The following is a 23,635-nucleotide window of genomic DNA, read 5'->3' as shown; positions in this document are numbered from 1 at the left end:
ATTCAACATCAGTCAAGGAGATAAAATAAAAAGCAACATATCTTGAAAGTTCCCTTATAAAATCAAGTTTCTAAACTATTAATGTCCATCAGATTATCATTCTCATCAGTGTTCATAGTTCATATATTCCTGCTTCAGTTCGACAAACAATCACGTGTATACGTCACCAAAGTCTTGTTCGGTAACTCTCGGGGAATCTCGGCGTCCTTCGCGACTTTCGGAAGTGCTCGGCTTCAATAACCAGAAGTCTCGGGGAATTACGTCCCAACTTGGCACCAGTGATGAGTTTCAGCAAAACAGGCAAAAAAATGATTTAAAAACTGCTTTCTGACCTCATGCAGGTAATAAAGATTAGCAGCTCACAAACTGGAAAATAAGGCTGCTCCAAAAGAAAAAAAGCCTAGAGATATGCCTTCAGAATGGTAAGCAAAAGAAAATAGCAAATTCTCTACTGGCTTCAGAACTGCACATAAGCTGTGTGCTCACCGAAGTTAAAAATGGTGTCTGCCAAACCTAATGGAAAACTACTGCACACACACCCTTGCCCTAAACTATCCCAAGCAGCTGGTCAAAAGGAATGGATTCCTACCTGGGACAAAAGGGACCTATCCAAGCACGGCATGGAAAAATCCACTGCCCTGGACAAAAGTAACTATTTCAATTAGCTATGGTCATCGATGGCAACCTAAATTAAAGAGGTTCTGCTCATTGAAGAATCAAATCAAATTCCTGTCTCTTTGCAACCTGGCTAGAGTACAAGATAAGTTTAAATAGTTTAGCAAAAAAAGGACAAATAAATAAATAAAATAAAATGTATTTTCAATGTGACAGTATCATCAATAACTTGTTAGGTCATATTAAAATTTGAAAATGTCGGTGGCTCCCCCGATTATAGGCCCCTCCCTCATTTTCAAATTCTGGATCCACCACTGATTTGTCCATAAATTAAACTGATCATGAAAAATTGTTAGGAAAAGAATACAGTTATGCAGTATAAAGAGTATTCATTCCTTAGTTTTCGATTGTGCTCGCTCAACCATGAAAATGTTAAGTTTGGTAAGTGTGTGGTGATAGAAATGATGGATGATAAAAACAACAGCAATTAAAGTCACATTTGAAACCGAATTTGCCCCCAATATTCACCTTATTACCCTTTAAGATGAGTCTGTGGCATTGAAAATACCCATTTTCTCAGTTTGATGCGTGCTCATTTATCCTTAGATAAACAAATCGATTTCATTTTTGCACAGAATTCTGCCCATAGGTTGATAAAGATTACTGCCAAATGACATTGCTAAAGACAGCCTTGAAAAAGTTCCCCCATATTGAATAAGGGGTTACTTATGAACCATGCAAGGAGGTTTGTGACAGATATCCATAGTTACAAGTTGCATTTTTTCCGATAACGGAAAAAAGAGCTAATCACATTCCACGTGTTTATTCAAGCGTGAATGTTTAATTAAACGCCTTTGACTCATTGAAGCATCTTAATTGGTCATGAACATAACGAAAAAGTTGATAAAAGATCAGTTTCAGTTACCAAAATGAAACGGTACTTGCCTATGATATTTGAAAATCGTATTTTTTGTTTTCAATAAATGTTCATTGAACCGTGAAACGATGAATATTGTTGAATGTACTCTTCACAAAAATAACTGTCATCATAGTCTATCATTTTTATTGATGAAAATGTGTAAAAAAATCCAATTATGGCAAATTTGGACTTGTGTTTATTCAACCGTGAAATTTAGCCAAAAAATCGTATCGTCTTTTAGAAAGTTCCTTTTACAAGCCGCCTGACTATTTTTTATGATGAGAATGTGGAATCAGTTCCAATCAAATGGCATCAAAGTCATGATTTTTGGTTTGTGACTTATGAAAAGTGACATTTTTTCCTTCTGACGGTGCTCACTGAAGCATGACGTAAAATACTTCCATAACATTTCCTCAGAGGGTAGCTTATAAAATTACCTACACGCTCATGTACAAATATATCAAAAACTCGCATTGGTTCGGAAATTATTGATGTTTGTTCAAGGGGGACTTACTTTTTTTGTTGTGTATATATATAGGGGAAGGCGGGGTAAGTTGAGCATAGGGGCAAGTTGAGCCACCCCCCCCCCCCCCCGGCCAATAATGAATGAGTCAGACATTGTGGTGGTGTCATGTATTGATGACCCATTACATAACCCTGTTTTTCAGTGGAACAATGAAGTGAAAGTTTTAATCTCATTTCATATAGTTTCTTTTGAAATAGAAATCAAGGAGAAGGGGGAATAAAAGGCCCAATTTGATTCATAAGGAACAGATAGTACTCTACCCTAGATGTTCAATAATTGAAAAACCCTATTCGGGCGGTCGTCACAAGTAGGTCAACTATTGGCCTAGAAGACGTGATTTCCAACGAACAATCGAACATTCGATTGTTTTTTTAAAGAACTAATCGACTGGTAAAATTGACATTCGTCCCGGGCCTAGTTATTTCTACAATATTATTAGTCATATCAATTTTAACATGCAAAATGCAAAAAGTGTCAACACTTACCCCGCCTTCCCCTATATATATATTGCGGGGAGAGAAGCACCACCTATTCCTCCATTGAAGTGTTCGTTATGCCCGACAGTTTTGAAAAGCGCTCTCAATTGCGAATATATATATATATGTCGGGGCCGTTTGATTCGCTTTCTGTTTATCCCTATTTTCGACTTTTAATTTTTTTTCTAAGCTCCTGCAATCCCGTCCTGGTTTCCGTACCCGCTACCACCTAACCTCAGAGGTATGTACATGTTCTTTAGCCGATTTCGATTATTTTATATTCCATTATTTCAACAAAAATAATGTTTATCTCACTAAATCTGAATTAATTCAACTTCCTTCTAGAGCATGGAACATAAGCAAACAATCGACATAAAAGACGAGTGCTTGAGCTTAATTGTTTGATGTTTAATATTATGAAGTAATTCTCGAGTATTTTCTTTTAGTCACTGTCGCTGATTATTATTAGTATGGATATAATTATCATTATTATTATTATTATAATTATTTTTTATTAATAGGGAGCACTACCCCCTAGCAAGTAATCTCAAAAGTATTATTTTTTGTATAATTAAACAAATGTACAAGTTGAAAAATTAATATTCTAGTTGAATCAAGAATTTATCAGATGTGGATCCGAAAAGCAAAATTTCTGAACATGACCCTGAGTAAATTGACTTCAAGTCGGTTGACTCAGGGTCGACTTTCAGGTGTGTATCTCCATTGCTGCATATAGATACATGTATTCATATATATATATATATATATATATATATATATATATATATATATATATATACATACATATATATGTATATATATATATATATATATATATTGCAGGGAGAGGAGCACCACCTATTCCTCCATTGAAGTGTTCGTTATGCCCGACAGTTTTGAAAAGCGCTCTTAATTGCGAATATGTATATGTCGGGGCTGTTTGATTCGCTTTCTGTTTATCCCTATTTTCGATTTCTAAAATTTTTCTAAGCTCCTGCAATCCGGTCCCGGTTACCGCCCCCGCCACCACCTAGCGTCAGAGGTATGTACATGTTCTTTAGTCGATTTTGATTCTTTTATATTCCATTATTTCAACAAAAATAATGTTTATTTCACTAAATCTGAATTAATTCAATTTCTTCGAAAGCATGGAACATAAGAAAACGATCAACATAAAAGACTAGTGCTTGATGTTTAATATTATAAAGTAATAATTTCTCAAGTATTATCTTTTTGTCCCTGTCGCTGATTATTATTAGTGTGAATACAATTATTATTATTGTTATTGCTGTTATTACATATCATTATTATTATTATTATTATCATTATTTTTTATTAATATGGAGCACTACTCCCTAGCAAGTAATCTCAAAAGTATCATTTGTGGTACAATTAAACCAATGTACAAGTAGAAAAATGAATATTGTAGTTGAATCAAGAAATTATGAGATGTGGATCCGAAAAGCATTAAGGGATGGGGGGGGGGGGATGCACCACATATTCCTGCCTTGAAGTGTTCGTTATGCCTGACAGTTTTGAAAAGCGCTCTCAATTGAGAATATATATATATACACATGTATATATTGCGGGGAGAGAAGCACCACCTATTAATCCATTGAAGTGTTCGTTATGCCTGACAGTTTTGAAAAGCGCTCTTAATTGAGAATATATATGTCGGGGCCGTTTGATTCGCTTTCTGTTTATCCCTCTTTTCGATTTTCATTATTTTTCAGCTCCTGCAATCCAGCCCCTAACACTACCCCCGCCATCACCTAACCTTAGAGGTATGTATATGTTCTTTAGTCGATTTCGGTTCTTTTATTTCCCATTTTTCGATAAAAATTATGCATATGATTTATTTCACTAAATCTGAATTAATTCAATTTTCTTCTAAAGCATGGAACATAAGCGAACGATCGACATAATAGACGAGTGCTTGAATTAAATTGTTTAATGTTTCACATAATGAAGTTATAATTTCTCAGGTATTTTCTTTTTTGTCACTGCCGCTGAATTTTATTATTGTTTTTATTACATATCATTGTTATTATTATTATCATTATTTATATTTTAATAGTGAGCACTACCCCCTAGCAAGTAATCTCAAAAGTATTATTTTTTGGTACAATTAAACCAATGTACAAGTAGAAAAATGAATATTCTAGTTGAATCAACAATTTGTGAGATGTGGATCCGGTAAGCATTAAGGGGTGGGGGTGGGGGAGATGCACCACATATTCCTGCCTTGAAGTGTTCGTTACCCCAGGCAGTTTTGAAAAGCGCTCTCATTTGAGAATATATATATATATATATATATTATATATATATATATTATATATTATATATTACATATATTATATATATTATATATACATGTATGTATATATATATATATATATATATATATATATATATATATATAATTGTGTGTGTATGTGCATATGAAGAGTTCAGAGTTTAGTTGCTAACGGGGCTAGGTCCACTTTACCATTCGAGAAAAACCATGTTTTTTGTTCGCCCTTATTGCAATACTCTTATGAGAAACTATGAGAAACTAAATTGTCATGATGTACTCCTCTATAATGTGAACATAACATTTCGTATAACATAATTTTTTAGAAAGTTTTAGTTTTAGAAATGACAGCATAACTTACAGCATAACTTAGAAAGTTTATAGACCTAGTTCATGAAACTTTGCCATAAGGTTAATCAAGTATTGCTGAACATCCTGCTTGAGTTTCATGTCACATGACTAAGGTCAAAGGTCACTTAGGGTCAATGAACTTTGGCTGCATTTGGGGTATCTGTTGAATTACCATCATAACTCTATAGGTTTATGGATCTGATTCATGAAACTTGGACCTAATAGTAATCAAGTATCACAGACCATCCTTTGCGAGTTTCAGGTCACATGATCAAGGTCAAAGGTCATGTAAGGTCAATGAACTTTGGCCACGTTCGGGGTATTTGTTAAATTACCATAATATCTTTGTAAGTGTATTGGTCTAGTTCATAAAACGTGGAAATAAGAGTAACCAAGTATCACTGAACATCTTGTGCGAGTTACAGTAGTTTTCAAAATCAGCACTTCTGCTATATTGAATCGCGTGATGCAGGTGAGACCGCCAGAGGCATTCCACTTGTTTTTCTAAATATTCTTTTAAAAATTATCATTCTGGACCTAACCCCTTGTGCAAGTAAAGTGAAATGAATCGAATCTATTTTGATTAAAAAAGGTTATTTTTCTTTGCCACTTTTATTCATTTTTTCATGGGAATTTAAAATTTTCGTTGCTTTCATCAGAACGACTAAAAATTTTTAGGATTTGAGACAGAAACAATAAAAGAATTATGAACAATGGACCTAACCCCTTTTGACAAATTAGCTCTTTAGAATAGTTTGTTTGCAAAAGGGGTTAGGTCCACTCCAAGAAAATCATTTATTTATTCTCCCATATTTCAATATTATTATGCGAAACTAAATTGTTATGATACCCTACCATTAGAAAATAAAATTGGGTATAAAAGAAATCCACCTATCTTGATATTTTTGTAAATATTCTTGTCCAAAAAAAAAATATGTATGGACCTAACCCCTTTTGCAACTAAACTAAAATGGACCTAACCCCTTTTGAAAAAAGTATTTTTTCTGTTCCATTTTATATCACTTTTCAATGGGAATTTCAACTTTTCTTTGGTATCATCTTACAGAGCTACTAAAAATCTATACATTGAGACAAAAAAGTCAAATTTAATGAATAATTGACTTAACCCCTTTTGCAAGTGAGCTCTTCCATATATGGGGGGGGGGGTAGAAGCACCACCTATTCCTCCATTGAAGTGTTCTTTATGCCCGACAGTTTTGAAAAGCGCTCTTAATTCACAATATATATATATATATGTTGCGGCCGTTTGTTTCGCTTCTGTTTATCCCTCTTTTCGATTTTTGTAAATCTGTCGCATACAAAGTCCATATTCTTGCCAAACTTAGTAAATTTGTTAACTCTAACTTATTGAACATATTTTATAAATCCACAATTCAACCATGCTATGATTATGCATGCTCTGTATGGGGTAATTGCCCAGAAGTTTACAAAAAGAAGTTGTTGAGAACACAGAAAAGAGCAGCACGAATAGTCACGAAAAACTTTGATTATGAGAAATACAATGGAACTAAGTTAATGACGGAATTGTCGTGGCCAAACATTGAACAAAGACGCAACTACTTTCTTGCAACACTTATGTACAAATGCATTAATGGCACTGGTCCTGGACGATTATGTGATGAAATTGAGATGTATTGTGCCCGCCATGGATTTAACACAAGAAACGCCGAATCTTTAAATGTAATAATCCCTAAACCTAAGCTAGAATTATTCAAACAATCATTTAAATATGCTGATGCTAAAATATGGAACGAGCTTCCACCCAGTCTCCAAAATGCAACATCACCCGATAATTTTAAATTCAAATACAAGAAATTAATTCTAAAACCCTGATGTGCAGTTCATATGTACTACATTACCTGACAGTTTTAATTGTTTAATGAAAGAAATTGTAACCCAAACCCCAATATGCAGCCTCATGTTCATTTTATATACCATTTTGTTCAAATACACTTCGATCCAAACATTGTTTTCTTTCTTATAGTACCTATATCTTTGTAGTTATTCGTTACAATTTATTATATATCATTTTTTTAAATTATAATTCAGTTTGCTTCATAAATACATGAAACACAATTTGTTTATGTATTCTCATACTTTTATGTAAATTATACCACTTTTTTTAATTTCTATCTCATATCAGTGTTTAACTTCTGAATATTTTTTATTATCCTAATTTTTATCGATTTTTATATAGTTCTGTAACCATTAATTCATATACTTTGTCTCTATATATTGTACTTTAATTCGTTGTTAAATACTTAAATTTAATTATATTTACTTTATTTCTTTGTATAATATATTGTAAATTTTCTTGTATTGCATTGTATTTCTTTAAGCACATTTTTTAGATATTACTTTGATTTTTAGCTTATCTTAAATATATTATTCTTTACATGTATTTATGTTTTTAATGTCAGGACCATGATGTAAAATAGTTTTTAACTGATCTCGTCATCCTGAATAAATATATTTGAATAAATAAATAAATATTATTTTTAAGCTCCTAGTCAGGTCCAGATTTTAAAAAATGTGCTCAGAAAAAAGCGCTTTAGGCATTTTGTGTTAATGCTGATTTATCAATTGTTTTAAGGTAGTTCAGGGGTGCTGAATCCAAAAATGTTGTTTGCCAGGCTTGATTCTGACGTTTTCATCCTCAAATCGGCAAAACAAAAAATGGCGGCATTTTTAACGCAGTTTCCCTCATTAAATTGTTTTTATGGGTGATTGTTTTCCAGAAATTGGGATCTATTTTTGATACCCAGGGTTGCAAACATAATGTGTCCGATTGATTTGTCAGCCATCTTTAATTCCAAGATGGCTGCCATGATTCACAGCTGCTGATTGATCAATAATATGGCCAAATGTTTGATAATTTTGGGGCGATGCTGGCATATTCACATTGTGATATCTTTGACGTGTCCGTCATTTTTTCCTTGCCTGCATAGCAGAAGCAAGACATGGACGTCGCTTTTCCGACGGCGGCGATGACCATGGCGGCGGCGAAGTCAACATCAAATCTTAACCGAGGTTAAGTTTTTGAAATGTCACAATTTTTAGGGTATAGATGTCTATTTCATGAAACTTAGGCATGTTAGGATTAAATAAAATCTATTGAGACAGGTTATGGTTACAAAAGGTCGTCAAGGTTACCTGGAAATCCAGCATAGCGTCCACAACGGCAGCCGTTGTACCATCAACTCCAAAAATAAAGTAAATACTCAAAATCAAAATCATCAAAAAGCTTTCAAGGCAAATAATGAATTATTATTATTATTATTATTATTATTATTATTATTTATTCGGCAAATAATATTCAAAAATACATTTCAATGTGAACAATACAAAATAAGAAATATCAACAATTGGAACGCCAGGGACAGAAAAAGTTAACTTAATTACTGTGGCATGAAGCCTTCTGTCCCAATTCCAATGGTTGATTTACAATATATATTAATAACTAAACAATAATAAAATACTCATAATATAAAGGGGTGTAGCATGCGATTAATAAAATACATAAATAAATTTAGTTACTTGTAATTGAAAATGAGTGGAAATGACGGGGAAAGAGAATTAAGAAAGCTGAATGAAAGTGACAAAAAGAAAGGTAAGGAGAGAGTGGGAGAGAGAGAGAGAGGGGGGGGGGAGAGGTGGGAAAGGAAAAGGTGACACAGGCAAAGGAATTATGAACGCACCCAAAATTATACAATAATACTTAAAATAAGACTTAACTTCTAAGGAATTAAACACTAAACAATTTTTAAGGATTAAACACTAAACAACTTGCTTAAATCGGGCGCTGGCGGAGGTAACGCCCAAGCGCTACAAGCCATAGGAAGTCTCGACCACCCCCGTGCGCAAGGACTCCGGGAGCTCATCCAAATAACGGGGAAATGCATTGATTGCCGAACCATGCAACCGCTGAGTCCGCGCACGGAGGTGGACGAACCTCACCTCATCAGTTCGGCGAGTATTTACCGAAATGACACGCCCAACAGTAGTACATTCAATTACACGGAACAATGACTTCACAACATAAGAGATAAGACAATATTTACGGCGAGAATGTAGACATTGCCAATTTAAGAGCTGCAGTCGGTCATCATAGCACATTTGTTGGCGCCTTTGTTTTAATGCAATTCTGGACAGGTTTACAAGATAGTCAGTGAGTGTGTCAGAGAATGAAAGATAACCTTCCAAAATGACGTCTATAATGGACGTCTGGACGTTGTATCTTTGAAATTGTCCAAATTCATAATATACACACCTGGTAAAAATAACTTTGGGGTCTACCGAGAATAAAATAAAACATATAAAAAATCATGGTTCCAAAGGGAAAAAATTACATTGAAAAAATTCAAGGTTTATCAATGGTGCAGTTCTGCAAAAAAAGATGATGGCCTATATAAAAAATAATTATTTATTAAAAATCTGGCTGCAAAGTGCATATACTATCTACCTATAAGCATTTTTATGTCTTTCTCATGGTATTAAGGTTCAAATGATACAGGTGAAGACCAATTACATGGATACATCGTTGTCCATTTTGTAAAAAAATGAAGAAATTTTTTTTTCAAAATTTACATCATAAACCATCTAGTGCCACTATTTTGGTGTCTCTGTTTTTAAGACTCGTGAAAATATGTTTTACAAGACTTTGTGACGTAATTAGATGGTGGTGCAACAATAAGTAAACATCCGAAAAGCAAACTTTAAAATCTAAGGTACACTGTCACCTTAAAAAATTTCAAGACATGTCATTTATGTGCTTAGAACTGTCCTACGGATTAGGGAACATCAGTCATTTTTACGCAATTTTAGAAGTCGCTTTAGACTTTTCACGACGAAAAGAAAAACTGACCATCCTTTTTATTTGTCCCGATTTATTATTTCAGCCTTCAAACCACAAAAGTGTAGATTTTGTTCGCCTAATTATGACTATGTTTAGGTGATGGAAGTCTTTTAGATTCATTTTAAAAGCCATCTTTAAATAATAGGTAAAATGGGCAGCTTCATACCATTGTAACTAATCAAAAAATATTATTTAACCCTTGAAACCATAGTGTAGACACCAAAATCATATCTCCCATATGGATTCTAAATAAATTATGTCAATTTTTAAGTTTCAGCAGCCATTTTAGACTCCTTAATTGGAAGCCATCTTGGATTTTTAGACCATTGATTGCCCTCGTAACTTATCCTAATGTATTACTTGACCATTTAAACTAAGGTTTAGACAACATAATCATATACCCCGGGCTGATATTAAACAAACTATGTCAGTTTTTAGGTAAGAACGGCCAATATAGGCTCCTTTTTTGGAAACCATTATGGATTTTTGGACATACTGGAACCACCAACTGTCCTTGTAACTTGTCCCAATCTAATACTTGACCCTTTAAACCATGCGTTATACTAAAAAAATCATATTCTCCAGGCGGTTATTAAATAAACTATGTCGGTTTGTAATTAACGACAGACATTTTATACTCCATTTTTGCAAACCATCTTGGATTTTTACACATGGAGGACCATTGACTATCTTTGCTACTTGTCTCACCGTATTTCTTGACCCATTAAACGATGGGTTAGACACCAACATCACATCCCTAAGGCAGATATTGAACAAACTATGTCGAGTTTTAGGGTTTTTAGATAACAACAGCTATTTTAGAATTCAATTTTGAAAGCCATCTTGAATTTTTGGACATAGTGGACCGTTGACCGTCCTTGTAATTTGTCCCGGTTTACTTCTTCACCCTTAAAAATCACCAATGAATAAAGCCCAAATAAAAGACACTAAAATAGGTAATAGAAGAAGTGTGAATTTTTAGGCCATGACAGCTATTTTTACGCAATCTTTGATTTTCAGGTAACCTGGAGTGCTTATCTTCACTATTTCCTTTTACCCCATACACCACTGAATACATGTATGCACCAAAAAAGGTGTCTACTGTTAGTAGATAAAGTAATTTTCAGTTGATGGCGGCCATCTTAGACGCCATCTTGAAAATAACCACTTTCCCGGATCCGAATTTTGGTGGACTTTAGTATGCTATTCCTGAGATCAAATAGTAACAAAAATCGTTGATAAACATTTTGTTACAAGTTTTGGGGGTCAGAATAGAGTAAAAATGGGTGTAGAATGGCGGCCATATTGTTTTTGCCAATTTGAGGTTTTAACATCAAAATCAAGGTTGGCAAACAGCAAATTTGGACACAGCGCCCTCAAATTATGCTAAAACACTTCTCAACTCAGCATTAACACGATTTGCCTAAGGCAGTCTACTTTTCTCAAATCTGGACCTGACTTTCCTGCAATCCAGCCCCTAGCACTACCCCCGACATCACCTAACCTCAGAGGTACATGTATTTACATGGTCTTTAGTCGATTTCGGTTCTTTTATTTTCAATTTCTCGATAAAAATGATGCATACGATTTATTTCACTATATCTGAATTAATTCAATTTTCTTCTAGAGCATGGAACATAAGCGAACGATCAACATAATAGACGAGTGCTTGAGCTAAATTATTTGATGTTCAATATTATGAAGTAATATTGCTTCGGGTATTTTCTTTTTTGTCACTGCCGCTGAATCTTAGTATGAATTGTTATTGTTGTTATTATATATCATTGCTATTATTATTATTATTATTATTATTATTTATTAATAGTAAACACTACCCAATAGCAAGTTATCTCAAAAGTATTATTTTTTGGTACAATTAAACCAATGTACAAGTAGAAAAAATGAATATTCTAGTTGAATCAAGAATTTATCAGATGTGGATCCGATAAGCATTAAGGGATGGGGTGGGGGAGATGCACCACATATTCCTGCCTTGAAGTGTTCGTTATGCTAGATAGTTCTGAAAAGCGCTCTCAGTTGAGAATATACATTTGGCGGGGCCGTTTGACAGTTGTCAAATTGACTCACTTTCTCTTTATCCTTTTCGATTTTTATCATTTTTTAGCTCCTGCAATCCAGCCCCTAGCACTACCCCCGACATCACCTAACCTCAGCGGTATGTACATGTTCTTTGTTTTTCTATTTTCTTTTATTTCGAAAAAAATGATGTATACGATTTATTTCACTAAATATGAATTAATTCGATTTTCTTATAAAGCTTGGAACATAAGCGAACAATCAAGTATTACGACGAATGCTTGAATTTAATTGTTTAATAAAATGAATTAATAACTTCTTACGTATTTTTTGTAACTGTCGCTGATTATCATTATTATTAACATTGTCATAACTTTTGTTATCATTATTATTACTATTAGTATTGTTGTTGTTGTTATTATTGCTATTGATAGTGGACACTACCTCTAGCATGTAATCTCAAAAGCATGAAATTTTTGTGTGTGTACAGTTAAACCAACAGACAAGTAGGAAAATGAATATTCTCGTTAAATCAAGAAACTATCAGATGTGGATTCGGCAAGCAAGGGGTAGGGATGGGGGTTGAAAAGGGCTCTCCGTTGAGATTACATAATTATGTTGGGTGCCGTTTAAGGAGTTGTGACATTTTTGCTTTTCGGGATTTTTTTTCAAATTGACTCAGTGTTTGTCTATCCCTCTTTTCGATTTTTATGATTGTCAAAGCTCCTGCAATCCGGTCCTCACTACCATCTGCACCATCACCTATTCACCAAGGTATGAACCTGTTTTTCAGTCGAATTCTATTCTTCTATTTCTAATTACTTTAAAAAATATCACCATGTATTGATTTATTTTACTAAATTTTGATTAATTTAATTTCCTTATAAGGCATGGAAAAAGGAAAATCCACGTTGATTATGATCAGGGCTTGAGCTTCATTGTTAAATAAAATGAAGTAATTTCTCAGGTATTTTTTCTTTGTCACTGCCATTGATTTTTTAATGCTATTATCAACGCTTTTGTTGTTATCATTATTAATAATATTATTATTATTATTATTATTATTATAATTAGTGAACACTATGACTAAATATGTTGTCTCAAAAGGGCATGAACCCCTTTTTGTACCACTTAACAAGCGGACAAGTAGCAAAATGAATATTCTTGTAGTTGAATAAAAAAATTGTCAGAAGTGGATCGGGTAGGCGAGGTGTGGGGGATACACCAACTATGACTACCCTTCAGGTTGTGCCAGATTTTTTCGAAAAGCGCTTTTTAAACTATTGTGCGCATGTAAAATGTCAGGAGATTGATTCGTTTCCAAGTTGTGACTTTTTGCGCTTTTTTTTGCCCAAATGACTCACCTTCTTTCTGTACACCCCTCTTATCAATTTTTGCTATCATAAACATGATAGAATCACCTGCGATCCCTGACAGACCACCGCTTGACGATCCAGGTTAGTACTACAACATAGTAGCGTTATAAAGAATGTTGCATGATTTTCACATGTTTTGGGGGTCAACTTCCACTTTCAGTAGACACGATATCATAATCTTATCCCGATAGCGCGAGTACGTTTTTTTTACCAATGATACTCAATTGTACGATATGTTTCAGACTTCTATTTCGAACAATAAATTATGGATTGTCATCTGTTTCATCTTTAGCGTTACACATAAAGCAAGGTCCAAAGAAGCAAACTGAATGTTCTTGAATAGTCGCCCTAAATGAGAGCCTATAAATTATCACGCGCTTATTGGGTGACCGAGGAATGGACTGCGGCATACACCACCGACTCATGCTTTGAATTATTTATTGTTCCTGAAAAAAATATGGGGCTCTCCTACATTTTTTTTTTCATGACTCGTTTCACACTTTGTACAACCCTTTAATCGATTTTGCTATTCTAAAAGTAATTGTAATCCCGGGAAAATCAACTTCAAATTCGTAGCGAAATGCTTCGATACATTATCACATGCCATTGATCAACATTTACATACTATTGCATTATTCCTGGACTTTCCAAGGCTTTCAACCTGTTCAATACAATTAACCATGATATCATATTAGTAAAGTTGGTAAAGTTTACGTTGTGCCAGATATTTTCGAAAAGCGCTCTATTTATAATATGTAAAATGTCAGGAGATTGATTCGTTTCCAAGTTGTGACTTTTTGCACTTTTTATTTTTTTTCCCAAATGACTCATTTTCTTTCTGTACACCCCTCTTATCAATTTTTGCTATTATAAACATGATAGAATCACCTGCGATCCCAGACAGACCACCGCTTGACGATCCAGGTTAGTACTACAACATAGTAGCGTTATAAAGAATGTTGCATGATTTTCACATGTTTTGGGGGTCAACTTCCACTTTCAGTAGACACGATATCATAATCTTATCCCGATAGCGAGAGTACGTTTTTTTTTTTACCAATGATACTCAATTGTACGATATGTTTCAGACTTCTATTTCGAACAATAAATTATGGATTGTCATCTGTTTCATCTTTAACGTTACACATAAAGCAAGGACCAAAGAAGCAAACTGAATGTTCTTGAATAGTCGCCCTAAATGAGAGCCTATAAATTACCACGCGCGCATTGGGTGACCGAGGAATATGGACTGCGGCATACACCACCGACTCATGCTTTGAATTATTTATTGTTCCTGAAAAAAATATGGGGCTCCAAATATGGGGCTCTCCTACATTTTTTTTTCATGACTCGTTTCACACTTTGTACAACCCTTTAATCGATTTTGCTATTCTAAAAGTAATTGTAATCCCGGGAAAATCAACTTCAAATTCGTAGCGAAATGCATCGATACATTATCACATGCTGTTGATCAACATTTACATACTATTGCATTATTCCTGGACTTTCCGAGGCTTTCAACCTGTTCAATACAATTAACCATGATATCCTATTAGTAAAGTTAGTAAAGTTTACGTTGTGCCAGATATTTTCGAAAAGCGCGCTATTTATAACATGTAAAATGTCAGGAGATTGATTTGTTTCCAAGTTGTGACATTTGCGTTTTTTCCTCTTTTTTTGCCAAAATGACTCACTTTCTGTCTGTACACCCCTATTATCAGTTTTTGGTATCATAAAACCACCTGTGATCCAAGACAGACCACCGCTTGCTGATCCAGGTAAGTACTATAACATATGAGCGTTATGAACAATGTTGCATGCTTTGATATAAAATGAAACATTGATTTTCACTCATGTTTTGGGGTGTTTTTTTTTTTTGGGGGGGGGGGGGGTCCACTTTCACTTTTTTCTTCAGTAGACACGATATACTGTATTTTATCCCGAAAACGCGAGTACGTTTTTTACCAATTATATTCAATTGAATGATACGTTGCAGAATTCTATTTTGAACAATAAATTATTGATTGTCATCTTGTTCATATTTAGCGTTACACATAAAGGAACAAAGAATCAAAATGAATGTTCTTTAAAGTTGGCCCTAAATGAGTGCCTATAAATTATCTCGACGGGGGGGAGCGGCCTATCCCCGCCTGTTACACCACTGATTAATTCCCAATATACCATATAAGAACTATAATCTTTTCTGTATTTCAACTGTGGATTTTTCAATTCTCATACATGAATCCGGTAAATATTTCTTTTCAGATATTTATAGCTAATCCTAGTAATTGGCTGTCCTGTTAATATTACTTCTCTTTGGTTTTATTTTCTTGGAACGCAGAGGACGGCTACTCTATGAATTCAGATTTCAGTTCCGGTACAGGTGATGCGGATTTCTTTTATTGCTTATAACATTTGTAATACTACTGTTATTACTATTTTTGTTTTGCCAGATTAGTTTTGATATTTCTGATGGTAGACTTATATTTATGAGGTTCAAATCTAGTTACTAATATAACTTTTAACGATGCTTTATTCCACGATAAACCCAATGGATACAAACATCAATGGAACTTTCAAAACTATCTCGGGTCTGCCCCGCGAGACGGGGCAATGTGTAAACGCGGCAATCATCATCATGGCAATTTGACCCCGGAAGTTTTACGGGAGGTCGTAAGGTCATAGACACTCCGAGTACAGCTACTACGTACATCCACACGGGTAATTTACTCGGACCGGCTAGTCGTGATCCTGGAAAAAAACAGGATTAGCTAGGTAGGATGAAGCACATGACCTCTGTCTAGACGGACACAACTCTGCAATTTCCTCCTACCTTACTATACTCTGACTGGTCTTCCTCCAGCCCTTCTTTGATCCGACTTTATTCCCACCAAAACAGATTGCGTCTGAACACGGCTAACGTGTATATAGGTTGTACAGATAAAGAACTTTTCTACTGCTACCAATCCTACTATAGCATGCCTTAGCCAAAGAATCTAATAGTCTTTGATATTTTATATTCTTTTTAGCTTTTTTTGGTAAAGAATATGTGGTCTTGTCTAATCGACAATATTGAACTACATTTTCGGTTATTTTCTTTTCAATGAATATCCGTTCGTTTTAAAAGAAATTCTTTCATCTTGGAGTCATTAATAAACTCAAATCTGATTTTCCGCATCACATTTTGAAATTATTGTATTCTACTTTATTGTTACCATATCTGAATAATGGAATTTTAGCCTGGGGAAATGCCTCTAAGACAAAACTTGAATCCATACTTAAAATTTAAAAAAAGAGCCGTGAGAATAATTTCTTCATCTGACTTTCTGGCTCATACTACTCCGCTATTTTATCCAAACAAGTTATTGAAAGTAACCGATTTATATTATTATTTTGTTGGTATATTTATGTATCAACTAAATAAACAGGAATTACCAAGTGTATTCTCTGATTTGCTTGTTTAAAATCAAGAAATCCATTCCTACCCAACTCGACAAGCACACAATTTCCACATTTACCCAGTGCGCACTGTTCTTGCCCTTAAATCATTTGCTTTTACAAGGCCTTCCTTTTGGAATAATTTAGACACTCATATAATTCAGGCGCCCTCTTTATATTATTTTAAATGTAGGCTGGAAATATTTCTTTTACAATCTTACGCTAGTGTATAAGCGCCTTGCTGGAGTGACTATCATGTAGAACTCTTTATAATGTACTGATAACTTTTTATTTGATTTATCTCGCTTCATTGCGTTAGGAGTTTTTAATCCTTGATTATTTTCTTCTGGGAACCTATATGTCTACAAGCTTTGCTTTTTAATAGGTTCCACATATTTCACGCAATTGTATTGCCTTGTAAAATACTACAGCTATGTATTTTTTGTCATGTTTTCATAATTATGATCAAGATGTATGTTTTTGTGGAATGTGAAACAAATCAAATCAAATCAAATATTGTTCTTCAATATACAAGATTATGCGCGTTACTACTCAGATTTACGATAAACCCGTTCTTATCTTCTATGCTGAAGTGGCTTCCATCAAACGAAAATTAAACCCATGGAGCAAGTAAGCTTGTTAGAGCAGAAAAAAATAATCAAGAAGAAGATCAATCATTCTTTGAGCAAGACTGGTCAAGCTATAAAAAGTTATGAGCATTTGAAAGTCGAGATCACTAACGCTGTCGAGATCTTCCTACTGGTAATGCGACCAAGAAATATAATGTAACAAAATAATACACGACTTTCCCCTTTGAACACTGAAAATATGCCCCAAAATATTTTTTTCTCATTCTAATGAAGTGACAAAAGATTCATCCATGGTATAATGTTTTGAAACCTATATGAAAAAGAACACCTGGGCCCCGCCTTACGAAAGAATTACGATTGATCCAGTCAACTTAAACTATATGGAAATCCATCAACTTAAAAATCCAAAAATTCTACAGGAAATATGCCCTTATGTCCAATGTCCTTTGTCAACAAAGAGAAAATTTTTGAATATTCAAGAAAACGAGGGATATAACTAGGAAAATACTGCGTACATGTATCTAGAAAATATATTATGTTGATCACTCATGTCGCACATGAAGTTTAGATGGTGACACTACTGGTTATCCATAGATGCGAGTGATCAGATCGATCGCAGCTCTTCGTTGGACTGGGCACTGATGTTCCGACAAACTCTATAGAATAGAAAATCTTATTGAAATATGCATATTCATTTCTTTCACAGTAATATACATGTATGTATATGTGATACACACACACACACACATATATATATATATATATATATATATATATATATATATATATACTGTCAGACATAAACCAACATAATTATCACGTTATAGTTATCCATACTGCTCTCTTTATAATAATAATAATATAGGATATTTATATTGCGCACATATCCACCTTGTTAGGTGCTCAAGGCGCTATATTACCCGGCTAAGCTAGGCGTTCATAGCGCACACAGCTTTTTAAGGAATTACTTCCTACCGGTACCCATTTACCTCACCTGGGTTGAGTGCAGCACACTGTGGATCAGTTTCTTGCTGAAGGAAATTACGCCATGGCTGGGATTCGAACCCACGACCCTCTGTTTCAAAGTCCGAAGACTAATCCACTGGGCCACAACGCTCCACTTATCACTTATTCCGTTTCTCTTTTTTCTTGAAACGTAGATGATGATGCTGAGTATGCTTTGCCTCCTGAGAACGAAACAGGTGACTTCAGTTTGGATATGTTTAGTATTGTTCTATAAACAATTCGATTATCGTAGATTGATTTTACTTTCTTTTTTGTGAGCATTTATATCTTCCTCTCTTTTGTTTAAGAGCCCTTCCTAAATGATGTTTGAACTAATAAGTATAATACCCCCACCCCATCCTAGCCCATCTTTTTTCCTCTTGAATTTCCAGTTCATTGCATTTGTAAATTCCTGTTTAATCCAAATTACAGTTGATGTCGCTCATGCTAAAACAAGATCGAGACTTTCGGAATTTAGGAAGAAATATGGTGAGAAATGTGTCAAATTTGTAATATTGTGTCGTTATATCATTTTGGTACATTGATAGCTTGATTTATTATTGTGGTGTTGATATTTTGACCGTGAACCCCTAAATATCGTCAGAGTGATCTAATGACCATGGAAAACTCTTTACGAACTATTTATGATACACTCCATTGAGGGTACAAAATTGAAACGAGAGATGTTGACCTGGCTGATTTTTAGATATCATGATCGCAAACTGAGAGTAAGTAAATAAGAATACTCGTAGATAATAGATAATATGAACATTTTGAGCAAAAATGGGGAGTTCTGCAATAAAACAGACAACCTAAGAATATGTTACAACAGACTATCAATAAAAAAATCCCATTTCTATCATTATCAAAAGTGTTAATTGTGATTACGATAATAGTGACTCCATGTGAGTATTGTTCTCCCTTATCTTTCAGATGAAGGAGATCTTGAAGGATATGTTCAAGGAATAACTGATGAATTCGAAAGGATGACTGAATCGTATAGTTCCCCTCACGAGTAGATATCATTATTTCACCACCTCCGGTGATTGGACTATCAACATTGACATAATAATAATAATAATAATAATAATAATAATATAGGTATATTTACCCAGGGTAGCCACTTCAGTTTCGAAAACTGTTCTACCAGCGGGCCCTGCTATTATTATTACCCCGGCTTTAGCTGAGCAACCTAGGCGCTCAAGCATTCAAGGAATTCCTTCCTCCCGGGTACCCATTCACCTCACCTGGGTTGAGTGCAGCACGATGTGGATGAGTTTCTTGCCGAAGGAGATTACGCCATGGCTGGGATTCGAACCCACGACCCTCTGTTTCAAAGTCAGAAGACTAATCCACTGGGCCACAACGCTCCACGCAAGACATGATTGAAGGGTACTTGGCATTATCTTTAAAGAAAAAAGAAAAATAAGATTTCAAATTAAGCTGAAAAATATGTGTGTGAGTACTTGTATTTGTCCTCAAAAACCTTGAAAACCACCACAATAAAGGATGAAAAACATTTTAGACACATTTAACGATTCATCAGTTTAATTTGGCGTCTCTGAGACGCTTTTAGATTGTGCCCAGTTTTCTCAAATTCGAAATGTCCGTTGGCTGTGTGGACTACCTTTTGTTGTGTAAACCTGCTCCGTAGGTCACACTGGGTTCATCTAGAGTTCATGTATTCGCTCTATACAAATGATCATTCAAACCAACCCTCATTTATTTCCAAGCTTTGGTTTGCATCAGAATTGTTAAAATGTGTGATACTTTTGAAACTTGTGGACTAGTACTTTTACACTACAAACGAAAGCCTTATACTTAGCCCAGTTCCAAGAACCAAAGTGAGCATTTTTAAAATGAGAACAAAGTGATCAAGATCCCTTAAAACGCACGAAAGAGGCCAGCAAGCACGATGGTAATTGCAAATAGAACTGCAATCCTATACTAAAATGGTGTGCATGCAATGTTACTAGGGATTTATAGGTTAGTGTTAGAGGAGGGGGAGAACATATCAAAAGCAATACATGCCTAGAAAAAAAGTCATGGAGAGAATAAGGATAGATTGGCATTTTCGCAAACTTGGTAAATGGTAAAGGTTTTGTGCACGTTCAAATTCCCAAGAACGGTCATCGCCGTACAATTTGATTATGTGAAAGCCTTTGAAAACTTGTATTTATGTTATTCATGAGTTAGACAGCATCCACGCTCTACAAGAAGTGCTTCTTAGTGGATCCCCTCATTTCCATATACATTTGACACTCTTTTCTATAAGCTTGTGTTGGGCTTCTGAAATTATTATATTGCACATTTCTTATTGATTGATCTGTACTTGATTTGTAGTTATATTTCATTTGTATTTGATATGTACTCGAAATGGAAATGAAATGATATTTTGAAATCTTGAAACACGTTATTGTGCAGTGTGTGGTAGCAGTGGACAAATATTCTTTAATGTAGTGCTCAGTTTGTCTGCAATTGCGGGTAATGTCAAATTTAGGACCCCCTTGGTTAAATGGCGAAATCATGGGGTTAAAGTTTTTGCGAGTTCATAATTCATGGCTTTGACTTTGTGTACACATTCATACTGGAATGGCATCGTAATGAAATCGAGTAATTTTGAGACAAATTTGTGATATATTTAATATTCAGTTATTATTTTGATAACTGCAGTGTAACAGTATGTTAAAAGGTGATTTTTCGGATGTTGCTTGTGTATTCATATTTGTCTCTCGAAGATGATTTTTTAAATGTTTCATGTAATGTATTATATGGAGTCACTGTTAACTGAAATATACTTTATCGGCCGCAAAGAGAAAAAAATGTTTTGTTTTGTTCTTTATTTGAAATAGAAGTACAAAAAAAATGCGTCGAAATCAAACGTATATCAAGTGGAAATTACTAGCAAATCCGGGTTGCAAATATCACAGGGATACTATCCGGAGAGTACACACTCATTATAACTCAGATCGATGGTACGCGGTTGCATGTGCGGAAATCCCAGGGGGTGGGGGGACAGAGGATCGCGTCCCCCTCACTTTTTGGAAAGGGGGCGGACGCAATATCAAATGTCCCCCACTATTTGTGGTTTTTTATGATGAATACAAGTACATCATTCAAAATAAAAATAACGCAGTGAAAGTGCTTACAGTTGCCAAATTTTGCTTTTTAAAAATGCAAAAATTTCTCGTGCGGTCGCTCCGCTCCCGCACTACACCTAACCTTATATGATTTTGGCCATGGCAAATCCCTACATTTAGCGTATTGCAAATACTATATCCGCTTCGTCATTAAGGTATGGTAATAAGACTCTCATTTATGAATTGTATCATACCAAGGACTTTTGAATATGGTTATAAATTTAATGAAACTTCAATCAAAATATCCTTCGAATAAACTGGCGCGAGTGAGGGGGGGGGGGCACATCCTAGAATCTTTGTGGAAATGGAGGATAATTTGTACCAAAATATAGGCACACCCTATTATTGCCTATACTTTCAAGCATGGAGCTATTAAGAGAGTGTACGATGACTTGCCGATGACATTGATCAAATCAATGCCGTTACTGAAACAATGATGCAAGTAAAAACAGCAATATTTGTCACATCCGTCAGTTTACAATTTTATCCGTTTATCATGCTTAGGAGACTTTAAATCACCTTTTTTCTGTACGAATTTAGTGTGGTAGGTTCCACGTACACCATGTATCTTTCTTGGGCATTGTTGGTCCTGAAAAGGACCGCCCAAACTCGACGTTTCGACAAGTGTGTTCTTGTCTTCAAAGAATGAGCAAATGTGTGTGTGTGAGTGAGGGTGTGTGTGTGTGTATGTGTTTATTGAGTTTTGTCAGACGTATATCAAACAGATATGATTATTTACGGGATCGGTCTTTATCCGAAAGACGTGACAAGGGCTCGAACCTCTGCATAAATTTGCAACTTTCCCCCAACATAGGTTGGATTACAGGTGCACGCCATAACGCCCAGTTTTGTAAAAACAGGCCTTATTATACTCTGCCAAGGTGTCGTATGTACAGTGTCTCTGACTGGCTGGATAAGTCACATGACATCCACATATGCGGACGTGGGTGACAGCACACAAAATTGGGCCCTCAAAACAGCGAAGGCCGGAAATGCCGTCAGTATTATTGTCTATCGTTCACGCCCAAATGGCATGAACGACGAAAGCCGCCAATTACGCCCGTACGTATCACTGTAATGCTCACATGTGTGTGAAAAGTCCCGGCAAGCACCACTGTGTGTGGGCCCTGTTTGGGACTAATTAGCCTAATTATCCTTTTGTCTAGAACGGTAAGCCAGATATTGCTAATTAAGTTGGAGACCGCTGTTATGTTCCTCAATCTCCAACGCGTCTCTGCCTCTCCGCTGATCCGGGGGGGGGGGGGGTTGAGTGGATACCATGCACGACCAAAAAAAAGCACGTAAAAATGATGTCTTTTTCAAGATAGGGCACGTTACGTACGTAACATAATTATTAAGGGTGTCATAAACACTAAAATAATGAAAAAGGGTATCTATTTCGCTATAGGAAAGCTTCGTGTTTAGGGTCAAATTTGCGAGGGTATAAACAATTAAGACTACAATGTTTTATACATGTAAAGGATGTACTTTTTGCCCCAACAGTCAACACTACGTGTTTAGCGTACGATTTGTGGGAGGTGGGGCCGTACCCAATGATGTAGGTAAAAGTAAAACCGTCGACCGACATCCGTGACATAACATGAAAATATCGCTGTACTTGTTTAGGGGTTCGTTCATGGAATACTTGCCAAGAGTATCGTTTTGTTTCCAATACTTGTTAAGGGTAGGGTTTTACACGCCAATACTTGTTTAGGGGTGCATTTTTAGAATATGAAAAATACTTGTTTAGGGTGCCTTTCGAGATCCCATGGTCGCACATGGTATCCACTCGTCAATTGAAGTGGCCCCAGGGCCGCCGATGCCGCTAGGGGGCACGGGTGACTTGTCTACTCTAATCCCAGAGAATCTGGTGATCATGCGTACTGAAGCTTAAAAGTGCCTGAAAGGTGTCTTTTGATCTACTTTGAACCTTTCACATAAAAAAGGAACATATCAGGATTATGTGGGAGCCATTTCAGATTCCTACATAATA

The 23,635-nt window shown here is 35.2% G+C and overlaps 1 protein-coding gene across 1 annotated transcript; it reads left to right on the top strand.

The window, feature by feature from the left end:
- Nucleotides 1-497: 497 nt before the first annotated feature.
- Nucleotides 498-21,306, top strand: LOC135154502 (uncharacterized). The gene is made up of 13 exons (XM_064100739.1): nt 498-648; nt 2,727-2,777; nt 3,528-3,578; nt 4,270-4,320; nt 12,182-12,232; nt 12,817-12,867; nt 13,509-13,550; nt 14,352-14,393; nt 15,191-15,247; nt 15,811-15,852; nt 18,658-18,699; nt 18,935-18,991; nt 19,436-21,306. Exons 1-13 carry the CDS (start codon nt 498-500, stop codon nt 19,519-19,521), a joined length of 774 nt encoding a protein of 257 aa, XP_063956809.1. The 3' UTR covers nt 19,522-21,306.
- The last annotated feature ends 2,329 nt before the right edge of the window (nt 21,307-23,635 follow it).

Source organism: Lytechinus pictus, chromosome 6 (assembly GCF_037042905.1).
Source record: "Lytechinus pictus isolate F3 Inbred chromosome 6, Lp3.0, whole genome shotgun sequence".
NCBI lineage: Eukaryota > Metazoa > Echinodermata > Echinoidea > Temnopleuroida > Toxopneustidae > Lytechinus > Lytechinus pictus.
This window is presented reverse-complemented; position numbering and strand designations above follow the sequence as displayed.